Source organism: Molothrus aeneus, chromosome 6 (genome assembly GCF_037042795.1).
Source record: "Molothrus aeneus isolate 106 chromosome 6, BPBGC_Maene_1.0, whole genome shotgun sequence".
Taxonomy (NCBI): domain Eukaryota; kingdom Metazoa; phylum Chordata; class Aves; order Passeriformes; family Icteridae; genus Molothrus; species Molothrus aeneus.
In genome coordinates, this window is record NC_089651.1 from 55,025,876 (window position 1) to 55,041,473 (window position 15,598).

Sequence of the window (15,598 nt, forward strand, 5' to 3'; positions counted from 1 at the left end):
AGGGACAATGAAGCAGGATTTCACTGAAGATGTATCATCCTTCCCACCTAATGCTTAGAAAGCCTAAGTACAGACATCTCACTCTATTCAATTCCAGCTAAGTTCCCCACTGACACTCTGCTTCTAGCCATGCAGTTCCACCTCCAGAGCACTCCAGCAATTCTTTTAAATTCAGTGAGAAAAAACTGATATACTGTACGGAGAGGTCTGAGTTGTAGCAGTTTAAGGTCTGTTTAGCTTCATTCTAGCACTGCTGCTTGCAAACAGCAGGGAATAGAGGTGCTCACAGGCAGTGATGCTCCTTGTCACTCCATGCAGGGCTGTAACAGTGGCAGAGGCTGCACAAAACCATCAGGTTGAGGAGGGACAAGCTTTTTGTAACTTCTTTTTGGTAACTTCCCCTCTCAGAAGGCAAGGAAGCCTTTTTGTACCAGTACCTACAGCAGCTCACACACCAACCTACTGTTAAAAATCACTGAAGATGTCAACAAGTATATGGCTCCCTTTTTCACTGCCTCCTCACTGAAAAGACAAGCTACTCCCCCACAGCTTTCAGGGCAAGCTATGGCAAGATTTCCTCCATTTTAGCCTAAACTTTACATCATGTTCTACCAGCTGAAGCAAAATTTAAGTTTTGATGGTATCTTTAATACCACATAGACCTTTAGGAAGTTCAAAGATCTACATCCTGATTAACTCCAAAAACCTGCTGATAATAGCTTAGTGAGATTAAGGCCAAGCAGTGAAGTTGAAAAAAAAGTCCTTTCCATCTAAAATTTTAACTATCAAGGAACAGCAAAATTCATAGTGAGAAGCTGTGAATATCAAATTTCAAAAAAAGGATTAAACAATGCATCATGACAAAGAAAAAGAGCATTCAATTAACCACCATACGAAGCAAAATATGAAAGAACTAGAAACTGCACACTGTCCATTTACCTCCAAAGTGAAAATAACCAAGAAAAGTCTCCAGAGACAAAAACTGTCCCTAGAACATGAACATTTTGGTCTTTGTGTAACACATACACAGATAGAAAAAAGCAACATGCTAGCTTTGTACTGTGGTTGACATAGGAAGCAGTTTTTCAAGACACAGATCTGTTAAAGGCAAAGCCATACTTCCTCACAAATGTGGTTTAAATGCTCTCCTCCATTTTGCCATCAGGCACAAGGAAGACACTTTTTGTTCAGACTGATCAAGGTGACTCTATAAGAGGGTCTGAGCACATTTCCATAATAATTAACATTTCATTATTAATTCAAATGTATCAGAAGTCCCACATTAAAAGATTAGGTTTCAGTTGATTAAAAAGCATAGTCAACACATTCAGCCGACTAAAAATGGGGCCAAAGCCCCACATCAGAGTAGAAACTGAGGTGTCCATCACTTCCACCTTTCTTGGTCCCCAGCTTAGAAAAGATGCATGCTTGCCAGCAAGCCAGAAGACAAGAAAAGGGGCAGCAGGGAGTAAGGCAACAGGTTAGACATATGGCTTTCCCTATTTCATGAGACTACAGCCCAACTGCATATTTGGATTAAGGGAGAGAAGTTAAAGGGAAGAAATAGTCTCAGCCTTATCTAAAGGGAAACTGGTGTAGCATTTCTGTTGTCTTTGGTGATATTTTGAACAGCCAGGCTCAGACCCCAGAAAGGAGAGGTGGAGCACATGCCCAGTGCAATGCAGCAATGCTGAGGCAGTGCAGGTGTCCCAGGAGAGGCGTCCCACGTACCGATCTCGCAGTTCTTGCCCGAGTAGCCGTCGGGGCAGGCGCAGCGATACTCGTCCGGCTCCGTGTTCATGCAGGTGCCGCCGTTCAGGCACGGGTGGTGATTCCCACAGTAATTCAGATCTGCACAGAGAAAAGACCCAGTCAGCAGGGAACACGGATCACACCATTTCAGTCCCTACTCAGTCACACAGATGCCTTTCTGGCTCGAACATCCTTCAACCCACATCATCCCCATATTCCAGTGGCTAGCCTGTGATCTGGTAACTATCCACAGAACAGGGAAGAATGAACAAGAGACAACTGCAGGAGTTAGAAGAGTCAGGACAATTCCAAGCCTTTTGTCTTGAACTTCCTATACTTCTGATGCCTAGGCACCATCTGCCACACGAGAATTAAGGCACAGAAACACTCGGGTAGTTGCACACTAGCAGAAAAGAAAAGGGGTTAATGAGTTATCAGTTAATCATGCAACTTAACTTATTTTTCCTGTACATTAATGTTAAGTACCTTTGTTACAGAGCAGGCCACCCCAGTTGGTTTCACAATTACACTGCCATGGTTCATTACAGCTCCCATGAGCACAGCCTGGGTAGCGGACACACTCATCACAGAACTGTCCTTGCCAACCATAATGACACCTAAGATGTAAGTTCACATGTTAAAAGTTAGCAACGTGATGCTTCATCATCAGCATTACATGTATTTACAACACTACACTTACCATTCCCAAGAACAAGGCCAACTGTTCAATGTGCAACAGATAACAAAACTTTATCCTGTTTAGAAGGGACACAACTAGTCCTGTTGAACATCCTTTATGGGAACTCATCCTGCTCAAATGTGTTACACACAATGGCAACAAACACCACCAAGCAGTACACGTTATGAGAACTGGACATGAATTAGTTGGTCTTTCACAAGAAGTCCCATCTTCACATAATCATCTCACACGAGGACAAAACTTGTGATTGATACAAAAAGCTGAAATTGATTTTCAGGAGACTGCTGGCTTACTGCATCGAGCGCCACTCTGTTTTTCTGTGAAAAGAGATTTCAAGATAATAGCCAATTTGCTCTAGAGTGCTACAGCCTTAAAAGGCCAGGGCAGCCAGAAAGGCAGCAGTCTTGACAATTTTCTCAATGCCTGGTTTCTCAAGAGAACCTTTTTTCACAGATTTATTCCATTATATCATCAGTGTTCTCTACTGGCACTATGGAGAAAGTATTCTTTGGAGAAAGGAGGAGTGAGAATAGAAACAAAGGCCATTAATAATTCATTTGGTTTAGACTTGAAATTTCCCCACAAGATTTCTTCTGAGACCAGTATCTTTATGTTAATCTGTATCAGAACTCCACTAAAAGAAGCAACTGTTTATGATACAGGGAAGTATTAAAATCTGAACTAATAAAGGGGGGAGGGGGGGTGATTTTTTAAAACATATTTATATTTCACACATATTTTAAGTACCAAGAAATAATAAGCTTGCTCTTTTGGGCCAACAAAAGAAATGTTGTGTCTGTTAAGAGTGTATTTCTTATACAGAATTCAAAAAACATACTAGCAACAAAGAGATCACACTGAATGAGAGTTGGGCACATGCACAACAGTCCAGCCCTATTGCCTAGAGGAAAAAAAAAGCATTAGAAATTAAACTACATTTTTTAGATTTGACTCTACCATTCTATTGTCCACATGATTTGAATAGTATAAAAGAGCAGAAAATAAATTAAGTCTTGGGGGGGGGTGGGGGGGGGGGCAGTGAGAGAAGAAAAGGAAGAGAAGTATAAATGAGGAGTCTTGGTTCCTTGTGAATCAATCCCCTTCCACTGTTTCAGTAACCTGGATCAATCCCCAGAGGAACAGATCAAGCTGTGATGGCAGCACAGTATTTAAATCCCTTACTGTTTACATTGGAAGTAAGGAATCTAGACGCGGAATCTCTGCAAGACCATTCTTTTCATACAAGTTCTAGAGCTACTTTGAGCTCTTGTCCCAGTACCTGCTCCTGCCCTGGAAAGCTCCAAGATCTCCAAGAAGAGCCTCAGCTGAGAACCCAGCCCAGAGGCCTCGACTGCTCCTCTGAGCAGGGCTGGCAGAAGCCTGGAGAACACTCATGTTTTAGAAGCCTCTTTCTTTGGCTGCAGCAGCAGCAAGAGGAAACAAATACTGCTCTTGCTAAATTTGATCTCTTCCTTCCTCCTCAAGGACAGAAAAATCTTTTCAGAGGATGGTAATAATAAAAAAAGCATTGCAACTTACTTTACTGGCCCCAACCCAAATCTTCATCCATGCCAAACCTGGCACTACTGCCAGTGATTCACCATGACTATCCCAGCCAGAGCCAACTCCCTACCCACATACAACAAGCATTTTCAAGAGCTGAAAGTCTACATCACAAAGCAAATAATCACAGTAACTCAATTTATTCTCCATAGCCCATGGATAACAAGTTTCTTTGTTTGACACTGCAGCAGTGCTTAAGAGGGCAAAGAAAAATATAGCCACCTTCTAGGACTTGAAGGCATCTTAAGCACCTACTTGAGTTTGTAGGTATGCTTGGTGACATCAAAATTAGTTCAGCAGAAAAAAAATTGCTGTTTTTTCATGATATTCAACACAGTCAAAGTTTACTGTTAAAGTTACCACCATGCCTGAGGGAAATAATTTCTAGAGGCTAAAAGCAGTCCAAAAGAACACAATGTTTACAAGTCAAAAGGTTACTATGTGGTAAGCTGATCAGCCTTCAGTTTACAAGGAAGAGTAAATTAGGATTTCCTCTTGAACAGGAAGTCTGGTCGCATCCTACATTAACAGGTGCTAGAGCAGCATTAATTCCACTTCCTTCTGAAAAGATAATGCTGATATGGATCTCAGCCCACCCCAAGAGCAAGATGGGATCAATAAAGGTAAACCAACTCAGAAATGGGTATGTTCTCTGTCATTTATGGGTACGGATGTGTCATTTCTGATAAAAATATCAAGGAAAAAAAAACAAAGATGAAAATTATTAATGATTTACTATGAGAAGCCCAAATGGTACAAACACAAATTCAACATCATTTAGGAAAAAAAACCCAAAAAATTCAAACCAGAATTCCTTTTCAAGTACCAATCACTTGTGCAAAAACCAAAACAGTCAGTGCAGCTAATAGTGGGCTAAAGTTACTTCTTCCCTGCCCTCCCATCCCAGTCAAGAATCAACTAAATAGCAATTCTAAATTTTTCACATCTGACAAAATAAGAAAGCCAAATATAGAGAATCTATAAGGATTCTCATTGTTCAACAGACAAAGAAAATTCTTATTGGAATCAAGATTCTACTTCCTTTGTCCTTCCCCTATGCTGACTTCATCAGCTCAAAGTTGTCTTCACAATCCAGCACACGCAAAACAAAAATCAGACCTGGCTTAATCTTAGCCCTTGCTGGGTTATTAGGAGTACAAAGAAGCTACCATAAATAGATTGTTACAGTTTAGTAACTTCCTGATGGAAGGCTGAAGCACAGGCATCTGCTCCCAGACAAAAGCATCCCCTTGGGTCACAACTAAAACAGAGTGTAATTGGGAGAGAAGAACAATTGTTGGTTATCTTGAAACCAACAACTTGGAGAAGAGATTTGGTAATTCTACAGGCATACTTCACAGCTTCCATTTTCCTTAGATGAGAGTCTGGGGGCAACAGGAAAATGAGAATTCAAACAAAAGGCTGGAGGTGGGGGTGGCAGGAGTTAACATTAGCAAAAATTCTAGACAACTCTTCAATCGTCAGATTAGAAAAACTGCAACTGTGCAGAAAAAAATACTACTGTCATTGTCAAGCAGAAAAAGCCACAATAATTCAGCTCAGTGGGGCTTCAAACACCTAAATCTCAGGATAAAGGACTTTCTACAGTAAATTTCAGTGCATTTAAAGAGGTAAATTTAACATCAGGGAATCCTACAAAAGCACTCATCACTACACACAGTTCAAAGTCAGAACTGTGAACACACAGAGTTCACAGGCACATGTGTACTCAGAGAGAGGGGAAAGTGGGTAAAAAAGCATGAAACAGAACGTTTGGGGTTTTTATTTTTCCTGGGTCATTCAAAAACAAAACTTATCAAGTCAAATAGAGGATTTTTCTACAGAAATATACTTTCCTTATGTTCTTCTGAAAGAGATATAATTAAGGAAAAAGCTGACAGTAGCCTTCGCTTTCCTCTGAGGAAGTTGGTTATAATTATTTAGTAAGAGCTAGGTTGAAACTGAACATTTCCAAACCAGATGGAAGTAACCAGATGGGTCTAACTAGACCTCCTTGGGCAAAGAGGGGACTACATGACCCTGGAAATGTTGCCCAAACTCCATAAATTTATGTCAAATCCTACAGTGGCAATTATAGAAGTGATGTGGAAAGGTGAAGAGAGGTACTCAGATCCTGAAGGTCTGTGAACCATGGCTCCTCAGCACCTTGAATGATTAACTTCTCCTTATCCAAAAGGAGGATGCCTCTGCCACCACAGCAGAAAGTCAGGATGGCCTCAGTGGTCAGCTTAAACTCAGCTCTTCTGTATTATCTTCATACATGCTTTATTCTCCTGGTTCACCCAGTTCTGGTTATTTTGAGAGTCCTGATCCTTCTGTGCAGGAAGATCAACTGAGAAACTTCGTATTGCACACCTCATCCAATGATTAATCTATGCTGGTTAACCTTAAAAAAAAGCTCTGTAATTCATGAGAATGAGAGGATACCTAAATTAATACTGTTCTACACCTACTTACAGAGCTTTGTCAGCACTTCATGCATAAATACACCTGAACCACCAAAGTGAAGTCTATTCCTGAAGTCAATGCAAGAATATGGGGCCTAAAAATAAATTTTAAAAAATCTTAGGGAGGATGTGGTTCAAGCCTTTAAATATCACAGGTTACACCTCACTGATATATTGCTCATCACACACAAAGAGAGAAGACAACATCATTGTGAGGTATTCTTACACCTTTTGATAAGCAGACTTTTTGGAAGGAGCCTCTCTCAATCATGTTTCAAGTGAAAGCTGGGGCCAAAATACTCAATACAGGAAAACAAAGCAAAAACAGTGACATTAAGAGCAGAAGCAAAATGCATCATTCAGGGGTGGGGGGAAAATAGCCCTCTTAAATAGAAAACCACTAAATTTTCTAGTGACGTGAACAGGATGGTGTTGCATAGGCCAGAACAATAGCTTTATATTAATTATTTACTTAAAATAACCATAAGAAAGTCTGTTTAAACTTTTAGGAGATTACTTGTTGCACAGCAGGCAGCAATATTGTCCAGCTGTTAGATCCTACAATTCTGAGCATCTGGATTCAATGTTAATAAGCAGTACAGTACTCATTCACTAAAACTTGTCACAGAAACACTTTGCCCACTTTCCTACCTTCAAAATAGGCAAGATAATTTTGTGAATAGCAAAGGAAAACATACTCATTAATGAGCTCAAATAATTTAATTACCTGAAAGCTTGTTATCTTTTCCTCTCACCCCCAGCCTTCTTATCACACCAAAAGATATAAACCTTTCCCTACAAACATTTTTCTCTTTTAATAAAGGAAGTTATTGAAAGCTAACAGTCTTACTCCAGTACTTTGTAGAGTTTTGAGAACAAGTTAAAAGAGGGGATGGTTCAAAAATTTTTAGCCAAAACATTGCTCAGTTAACTTACATAAGTGGCTCTAAGGGTGTGCCTGTATTTGCATTAGTTCACACCAGGAACATGCTTTTTACGTGAACTGCCTGATCATTCCTGTTGCTGGTGTGTTAGTTCACATCACAGAGCTGTTTTGGAACAAAGGAATTGGATTCCTCTTAGGTTAAACTAAGGTAACATCAGACAATATATGCCAGGAGCACACCCAATGTGTTCCAGCTGCAAACAGGCATTCAGGCCACAAGAACAGACTAGAGAGTCTAAAATTTAAAGTCCTGAAGTGTTTGGAGTGTGATATTGAGTTCTGTGCACTGCTTTGATCTACTGTTCTAGTTCAGCTGCACTCCCCACACTGCTGTAGACACAAGTTCAAGCACCACATGTTTTTACTTCCTGCACACCCACTCACAGCTCCTGGATGCAGATCCACCTTTAGGATATGTTCTATACCCTCCAACCCACTCATGCAGAGCAAGCCTCAGTTCCTTGACCAATAAAGAAGCAAAACATGAGATTCTTTGTCTAACTTAAGGTGTCTACTTGTGAAAGGCTTGCCAACATTCCCTAAGGGCTCACCACTAGGACATAAAAAAAAATAAATAAAAGCAACACTGGTTGTAACAGCAGGCAGGAGAACTCAACATGAGGAAAGACACAGCAATGGTAAGACTTTTACAAGATCTTGGAGACCTGAAGCTGTGATAGGGTATCTTACACTAAAGAGAAGACAGGAGATGTTCCAGTCATGGTACCAAGTGCATTCCTGCAGAGCCAAACAGCAGCCTCACACTTTTTAGGGAACATGGGCAGCCCAGCATTGCTGGAATTGAGCTGGTCAGATGCCAAAGCAGCTAAGCACACTCTCCAAACAAATTTTTTTTCTAGTTTACTGCTCAGAGCAGCTTATGAGATTTCTAATAATTCCATTCTGGAACACCTGTGAGAGATCCCCACCTCTTACTTTCTCCCAGTTTTTAGAAGCTGGAATTTTATTCCCTTCTTTCTTTCAATTCTATAGGACCTTTTGCTAGTCCTCTACAGTCTTTCAATAACAACCTGTTTTGAAAAGCCTCACAAGATCACTTTATACCCATGAATGAATTTACAAGAATCCAGCTGTTGGATTTTTTTTAAATAAAAAGTTTAGACAGAGTTCCCCAGCATTGATGTTAAACATGTTATCCACCCAAACATCACAAACCACAAGTGAGACATCAGTGATATTGGATAGCCTCTGAGAAGTCTAAGATTTAACAAAGACTCACTAGAACACTTTTTACACCACCAATACTCCAGGTAGTTGTAGCTCATTTTGCAGCTCCAGCTTTTCTGCATCTCTAAAGAAAGTACTGGATAACAGCTGAGCAGGGTCTGGCTTACAAAGTGACAGATGAAGGGAGCAAAACCACTTGGGAGATTTTGTGCCTTGCAGGCACTGCAGGACTGCTGAATGGGAACACAAGGACTACAAAAGGCATGGCACTGGACAGAAAGCTTGAGAAAACTTTTTCCATGGGGCAAAAATAAGGTACTTGTTTAAACAAAACCAAACAAACAAAATCACCAAAACCGTAAAACTAAAACTGTCACATATAGTACTAGAAAAGTCAGTTCAAACCACACAAATCTTAATTTATTTTAGAAGTTTCTTTAAAAATAGTACACTTGCTTTGTCCACCTTGCACAGAATTCACATTAGAGTACTATTAATGATCCCATTTCTAATTTATTTCAGTTAGTCTGCACACTCTAAACAAATTTTTGTATCAGTTGTGGAAAGTAAGACCGGCATTTCCCAGGACAAAACCTAGCTCTTACCATGGCTGCAGACACAGCTGAGCAGTGTTAGGGATTCAATTCCTGTTTTGTTTTCAGATGAGAAACCAACATTCAAAGGCAATGAGAAAAGTAGAAAGACTTCTGAAAATACCACATCCTGGCAGGGCAATGACAATGTAAGCCAGATATGAGGCCTATCTGGACCTCAACCAAAGCCATACCACTCTGGATAACAAGGAAGTGAAAGATTGAGCTGTTAAGCCTAGTGACAGCTTATGAGTGGTACCAAACATACCCAGCTCAGCAGTTTTAATCAAGGAAAGAGACTGTCACTGGTGGTTTCTTTACATTCAACTCTGCTAATTTCATGAGGTCATTGAACCCAAGCCAGATATGAGCCATTAGATCAAACTTCATTCTCCTCCAGACAGCTTAATGGGATTTAACAAAGTACTTTAAATGATGCAAAAACATACAAAGAGTACCAGCATCAAGGCTCTGCAATGTTGTGTCTTTGATAATCCCTCCTACTTCTTTGGCCTGGTGAAGTCAATTAAAAAAAAAAAAAGACAATTTAACCTGCCACTACAGACCAAAGTTTATTGTCTTTCTTTATGCACTGTGGGTAAAGACTGGCTTCTTTTCTCTTTAGGATGGTGGCATTCTTCCATCCTTGCAAGATTCAGCTAAGTTGCCTTTGATTTCCTCAAGGATGTATTTTTTCATCTTTATTCAGGAAACTCTTATTTTTGCTGAATTGCCTCTACAATGACAAAACCACAACACCTAGACCCAGCCACACCACAAAATCATTTCCTACATCATGTCATTTTGAGATTTCTGGTAATCCCTAGTTATTTTCCATTTGATGTAAACTCAGAAGAAATGGAAAAACGTCTCAACACTGTAACTTTCTCAAAGCATATGGGTGGATGACTTTGACCAACAGATGATGCACACCCAGAACAAGTGACAGCCTCTATTAACAGTCTCAGGTCATTCAGCTACTTCTGATTGTAGTGTAACTTTTAATCCAAGAATTACTCTAAATTACACTGGAACATAAAAGATGGAGGACAGATCTTGAGACCTTGGTTGAAGCCTTGGAACCTCTAAGTTACCTCCACATTTATGCAAGTTGAAGATGGAAGCCATTTTCCAGCTTTTCTATTTACTAACAGCACTGCAAGTTTTGGCAATTAAGTAGCTTTTGGCACCAGCTGGTTCCCAACTACCTCACACCCATATTTTTTCTCACATTTTCATTTTCTTTCTGAATTAAAAAAGGACATTGTTTTCACCTGTTAAATTACAGTGGCAGCTGTCCAGAAACCAGGATGAAGGAATCTAGATTAAAATTCAATAGCACCAAACATAGCAGTTTCTTTTAAATAACAGCTTCCTTTGTACTGCTGAAGATAAAGGTCATGTTTGTAAGCCTTGTTTATTTTTAGGCCAGCATCATTTTTCTACAGAAAGTATTATCCATTTTGGTTACAAGCAACACTTCCAATATAGTCTAATAACTATGACAAAGTACTACTTAAAAACACAATTTAAAGCTTGTGTGTGAACACACTCCAGCTACCAAATCATCATTAAAGATACAGCTAAGAACTCACTGCAATATTATAAAGAGTGGCCACACAGAGAAAAGCCACTGTTGTCCTTCAGTTTGCTGATCACAGCTCTGACTTGAGCAGACAGGCATCAAGAAACAAGGTAAACTGCACACAATAATCCACTATTCCTTCCCTCAGTACTTTCTTTCAGGTGAGAGAATCACCCATCACAATAGTGAGATACCTGGACAGAGTTCTTCAGTAGATTCAGGGTTATTTTTGTGGGCTCAGTTTAGCTGGGTGGGTTGCAAGGGAACACCTGGATTTATAGCCCCAAATGCTTCTTCCCATCAGCTCCAGGCTGCAAGAAAAGGCTTTGCCATGTGAGATCACCTATTGACAGCCCCCTTGAAAAGGTAACAGCACCCAGCCTCTCAGCTTGAAAGGTTTTATATTTCCTTCTTGAAACTTCCCTCCTCCTCTCCAGCTTCTGCCTTCTCACATACAGCTGGTATCACAGAGAAAAGGAAGTTAAAAAGGAAACTACACCAACCCCCATTCAAAAAAAAAACCTCAACCAAAGGTACTGCTTTGTATTTGTTGAAATCTGTTTCTTTTACATATTTAGTCAAAGACTTCTTGCATTCAAAAAGCAAATATTCACAGGCTCCTAGGATGCTACTTTGACACCTACAGGACACCAGAGACCCTTACATGAATCAAAATTCATTAAAATAGGCTCTCAAGGGGAACAAATGCATTCCTGGAAGGCTCAAGGGAAGGAGTGTTTCTTCTTCAGGCAGAAACGATACTGGCCCAGCTCTCAACAACAACTCTACTTGTAACAAAAAATACCCAACAGCAGTAGGAGCCCCCAATACTTGAAATCACAAGGAAGATACTTAGTGATATGGAAAAATGACAAATAACTTTATATATAAATATTCTTACACAAAAGGGAAGCCATCATTTAAACATTTTCCTTGAAAAAAAAATAAAGGAATTTTTATAGCTTGAGAAGTGAAACCACACACAAACTGAAGCGTTGCACTTGAAATTTACAGTTCTCAGTCAGACCAGAGTGCTACAACACAACAAACCTTCTAAGAAGTCAGCAGCATCTGATGGAAGTTTCAGGGCAGTAAGAAACCAATCTGTGCTGCAAGGATTTAAGGTTTGCTTTGTTATCTGCCATCCCCCAGTATTAAAAACATGAGGCTCTGCAGCAGGATGGGACATGTCACCTACCACAGTTCATGAACTGGCATCTCAAGCCCAGCTCAACCCTAAGCCCAGCTAAGCTGGACTATCTGCATCCCATTTCTGCCACTTCTGTGGAGGCTACAGTAGACAGAAAGATGAAGCCAAATTGCCCTAAACTGTCACAACTTGTCACAAAGTGGTATTTGCCAGCTCTCAGGGGTTCTGGCAGCCACAGATCAGTTTCACATCATTCCAATCAAGCAGGTTCAACACAACTCAATAAGGAACCACCATGTGAATCCACCCTTACAATGGTGCATACCACTCTGACCACAAATAAATTCAACAACTTACACAGGATCCCAAACTTGCAAGTGGACCTGTCCCATTTCTTCAGCAGAGTAAAAATAACACCCACTTCCCCTTGACCTACTACATTGAATGCCTGAACCTCTACAGGAAAACAATCAACTGCCCTTGCTATCACAGTCTACTTCAGCTGCATCACAAAGTTAAGGGAACATTCCACTCTGTTCTCTCACATTTAGGGACCAAAAAAATTTACCTGGGGTAGAAGGCTTAGGCTGGGGTTGCTACTGTATCTCTATTATTACTAAAACCCTTTTGTTCTTGGAAAAGCAACATTTATTTTTTGGTGATCAAAATGTATATTGAGTGCTCGAGGACTGTGAGCATTTGCTCATCTAACAGTCCAAAGAGCAAGCTTTCCCCTTCCATTTGAGAGCAATAAATATACAGAGATTAAAACTCCTAAAAATTTTGAAAATAATAATAAAAATATTGATTTTCTCATTCAATAAAGGCACAATTTTGAACTACATGAAGCAAATCTGTTTAGTCCTATATAGGCAAAAAATAGCATAGCATCACAAAACAGTTCAGAGTATATGCAGTTCTTAGACACATGACCTCTACTTCAAATCCATTTCCATCCATGTTCTTGTACAGAATTTTTCCATTTTAAAGTAGACTTATTGAAAAGTAGCAATATACAATGAGGATACTTGAGAGATCAGTGCTTCCCCCCCCCCCAAAAAAAATATACTCAAGCATGCAGACTTACTTGCATTCCCCAGGTACACTGCAGCCCCCATGGAGCAAATTACATCCTTGTTTACACACAGCTGTAGACACAAAAAGATTTGGGCATCAGTCTGGGCAGCCAGGTACCCATTACTGCAGCAGCAATCTGGAGCTCCTCAGGCAGGGCTCCTGTCATTTAGCCTGTCTGTTATGTGTGCAAAGCAGATTGCCTTCTGCCATGTTCCAATAGTTGCTCCTTCCAGAGAATTATTTCACAGAACACAGCACCATTACAGCCAAAAAGCTTTGCAGCAGGAGTGTCAGCACTCAAGCTTTTATGAAATGCAGTTGTTTTTAAAACCTGGTATAAGACCAGTATTATGCTGGAAATCCCAAACTTTAAGTGATACATGACCTTGAGTAAGCTGTAAAAACAGTCCTTCCCATCATTAACAAGCTTTTTACTGAAAAGGAACAGAACACAAAATCAAAATGCCCTCAGAAGAAGAGTATGTTAAATAATTTTAGCACTAATTACTGAAGGGAAAATGCTGAGATATTTGATTGAGTGGTACATTAAAAGACACAACTACACTTGAATTTCTGTTCCCATTAAGAACTATCAAAAAGCTTTCAGCTTTGCACACTTTACACTTAAAACTGTTTCATTTGCAGAAACAGTGTTATGGGCGCATTTTTACAGGATTGAAGTCTACTCTGTAAGTAATGATATCACTTCAATAAAACTTACATTAACAGATGTAATGCCTCATTTTGCTTTGAAAGAATACCACCATTGAATAAAATCAATTAGTAAAAGGATGTTTTCCTGAATACTAGATCTGTTTAGGTATGTTCACAGCACACACCAGAAGCAACACTGTATCCTGTGCTCCACTTTTACACTGAGGATGTTTTATTTAAAGATTTGTATTGAAAGGACAAAGCATGTAAGTCCTAAAATTAATATGCTACAGCACTGACACAACAGAAATACCTACTGCAGTTTACATCTATTCTACATACACCAGGGCTAATCCATGACAAAGGAAACATACTACCTTGTTTGCATTCTTCTCCCATCCAACCTTCCATGCAGGCTTTGTTTCCATTTTGATCACAAGTGTAGTGACCAACAAAGTCATCTCGAGGGCCACAGAACTTGTTGCACAGAGCACTGTAGTAATTTTCATCACATTTCACCCTTATTTGCACTTCAAAGTGGGCAACAGGACCATTGATCTGCAGGGTCTTCCATCGATCTTCTGGGTTGATCATGCCAGCATGTGCCACTCGCTCTATTAACAAGTTTTCACCTTTTTGGAAAGAAAGGTAAATTCAACAGGGGGTTAAGTTTGATAGCACACAATGACATATGGAATCCAATCAGAAGTACTCAACTGGTTAAGGGAAAACCAAGCAAAGAAAACGTTAAGATGATAAAGATCTACTGTATAACTGAATTTTCCTTTGCCTTGCAAAGTTCATTACAGGAAGGCCAATTTAAAAAAGTGTCCCAAAGGAAATATTAAAAAACCCTGGAACATAATCCATAGGAAATAGCTTATTTTTCAAGGCAGCCAAACATACCACACCCACATGCTGACAACTAGCAGCTTTATCTTGATCTGAGGCTCTTCTTGCCTCCTTTTTGTTCTTATAAAATTGCAAGATCTGCATAATTTCATAGCTGAGATAAAGTTCTCTGCTGCGAGTTTCACTTAAAAAATAAAGCAAAACACAATATATTCAATTTGCTGCAAAATCACTGAGCAATAGTGAATAATGCTCCTGTAGGCTTGCATTATATACATAAACTAGCTTGTTTCCATTTCATTATTCACTCTACAATAAAGGCAAAACACCTTTAACAACCATCCCATAGAACACTAGACAGCTAGTGTTTGACATTTTGAGAAGAAATAAACAAGTGAACCCAGGATTGTCAAGGGCCATTCCCAGCTCTGTATCCTCCTTATCATCAGCCCCAGGGAAACTCCTGATAATTATGATCCCTGTTGCAGCACACTCTGTGAGCATCCTGCCTAGTCCCCATGGAAAGCAGAAGCTCTGCTACTGCCAGGCTCCACTCACTGAGGCCAATCTTGCACGAAAAATTACACATCCCAGGGGAAAAGAGGATTCCAGGCTGTAACACTACAGAAACTGCCAACACAAAGCATTTTCATTTACATAAATATTCATTTTGTATCTTTATCCATGTAATTCTTTGTATAGAAGCTTCAATACCAGGAGGTGAGACAATTATAGCCAGTACAATTAAATTACAAAATTGCTTCAGCAAATACTGAGAATAAGCAAAGCTCAGTAGGGGGAGGGTAAGGGCAGACAGTGAGCAACCCCAGTGGCAGGAGTTTTCTAATGGGTTCACCATTCAAATCTGTTACCACCCTGCTGTACAGCTTTTCTGGGTGACTGCAAGTTGACTACAAACACTATTCAAGGATGAGAAAAAGGTACAGAAGCTTCACTTGAACATATTAATTTCATACACATTTATGAAATAGCTATAATATTACCAGCTCAGAGCTTCAGCCCCCATTTTCTTTAAATAAAGATTCTGTAAAGTACATGTTAAAAGAAAT

General features: G+C 39.8%; 1 protein-coding gene across 1 annotated transcript in view; it reads right to left on the minus strand.

Moving 5' to 3' along the window:
* Positions 1-15,598, minus strand: part of JAG2 (jagged canonical Notch ligand 2) — a 68,712-nt gene that overhangs the window by 21,872 nt on the left and 31,242 nt on the right. Inside the window, exons 4-7 of the mRNA XM_066552433.1 lie at positions 14,054-14,308; positions 13,033-13,093; positions 2,239-2,369; positions 1,732-1,851 (exon numbers count right to left, since the gene is read on the minus strand). Coding sequence (XP_066408530.1) covers positions 1,732-1,851; positions 2,239-2,369; positions 13,033-13,093; positions 14,054-14,308 — 567 coding nt within the window. The remainder of the gene's footprint in view (positions 1-1,731; positions 1,852-2,238; positions 2,370-13,032; positions 13,094-14,053; positions 14,309-15,598) is intronic.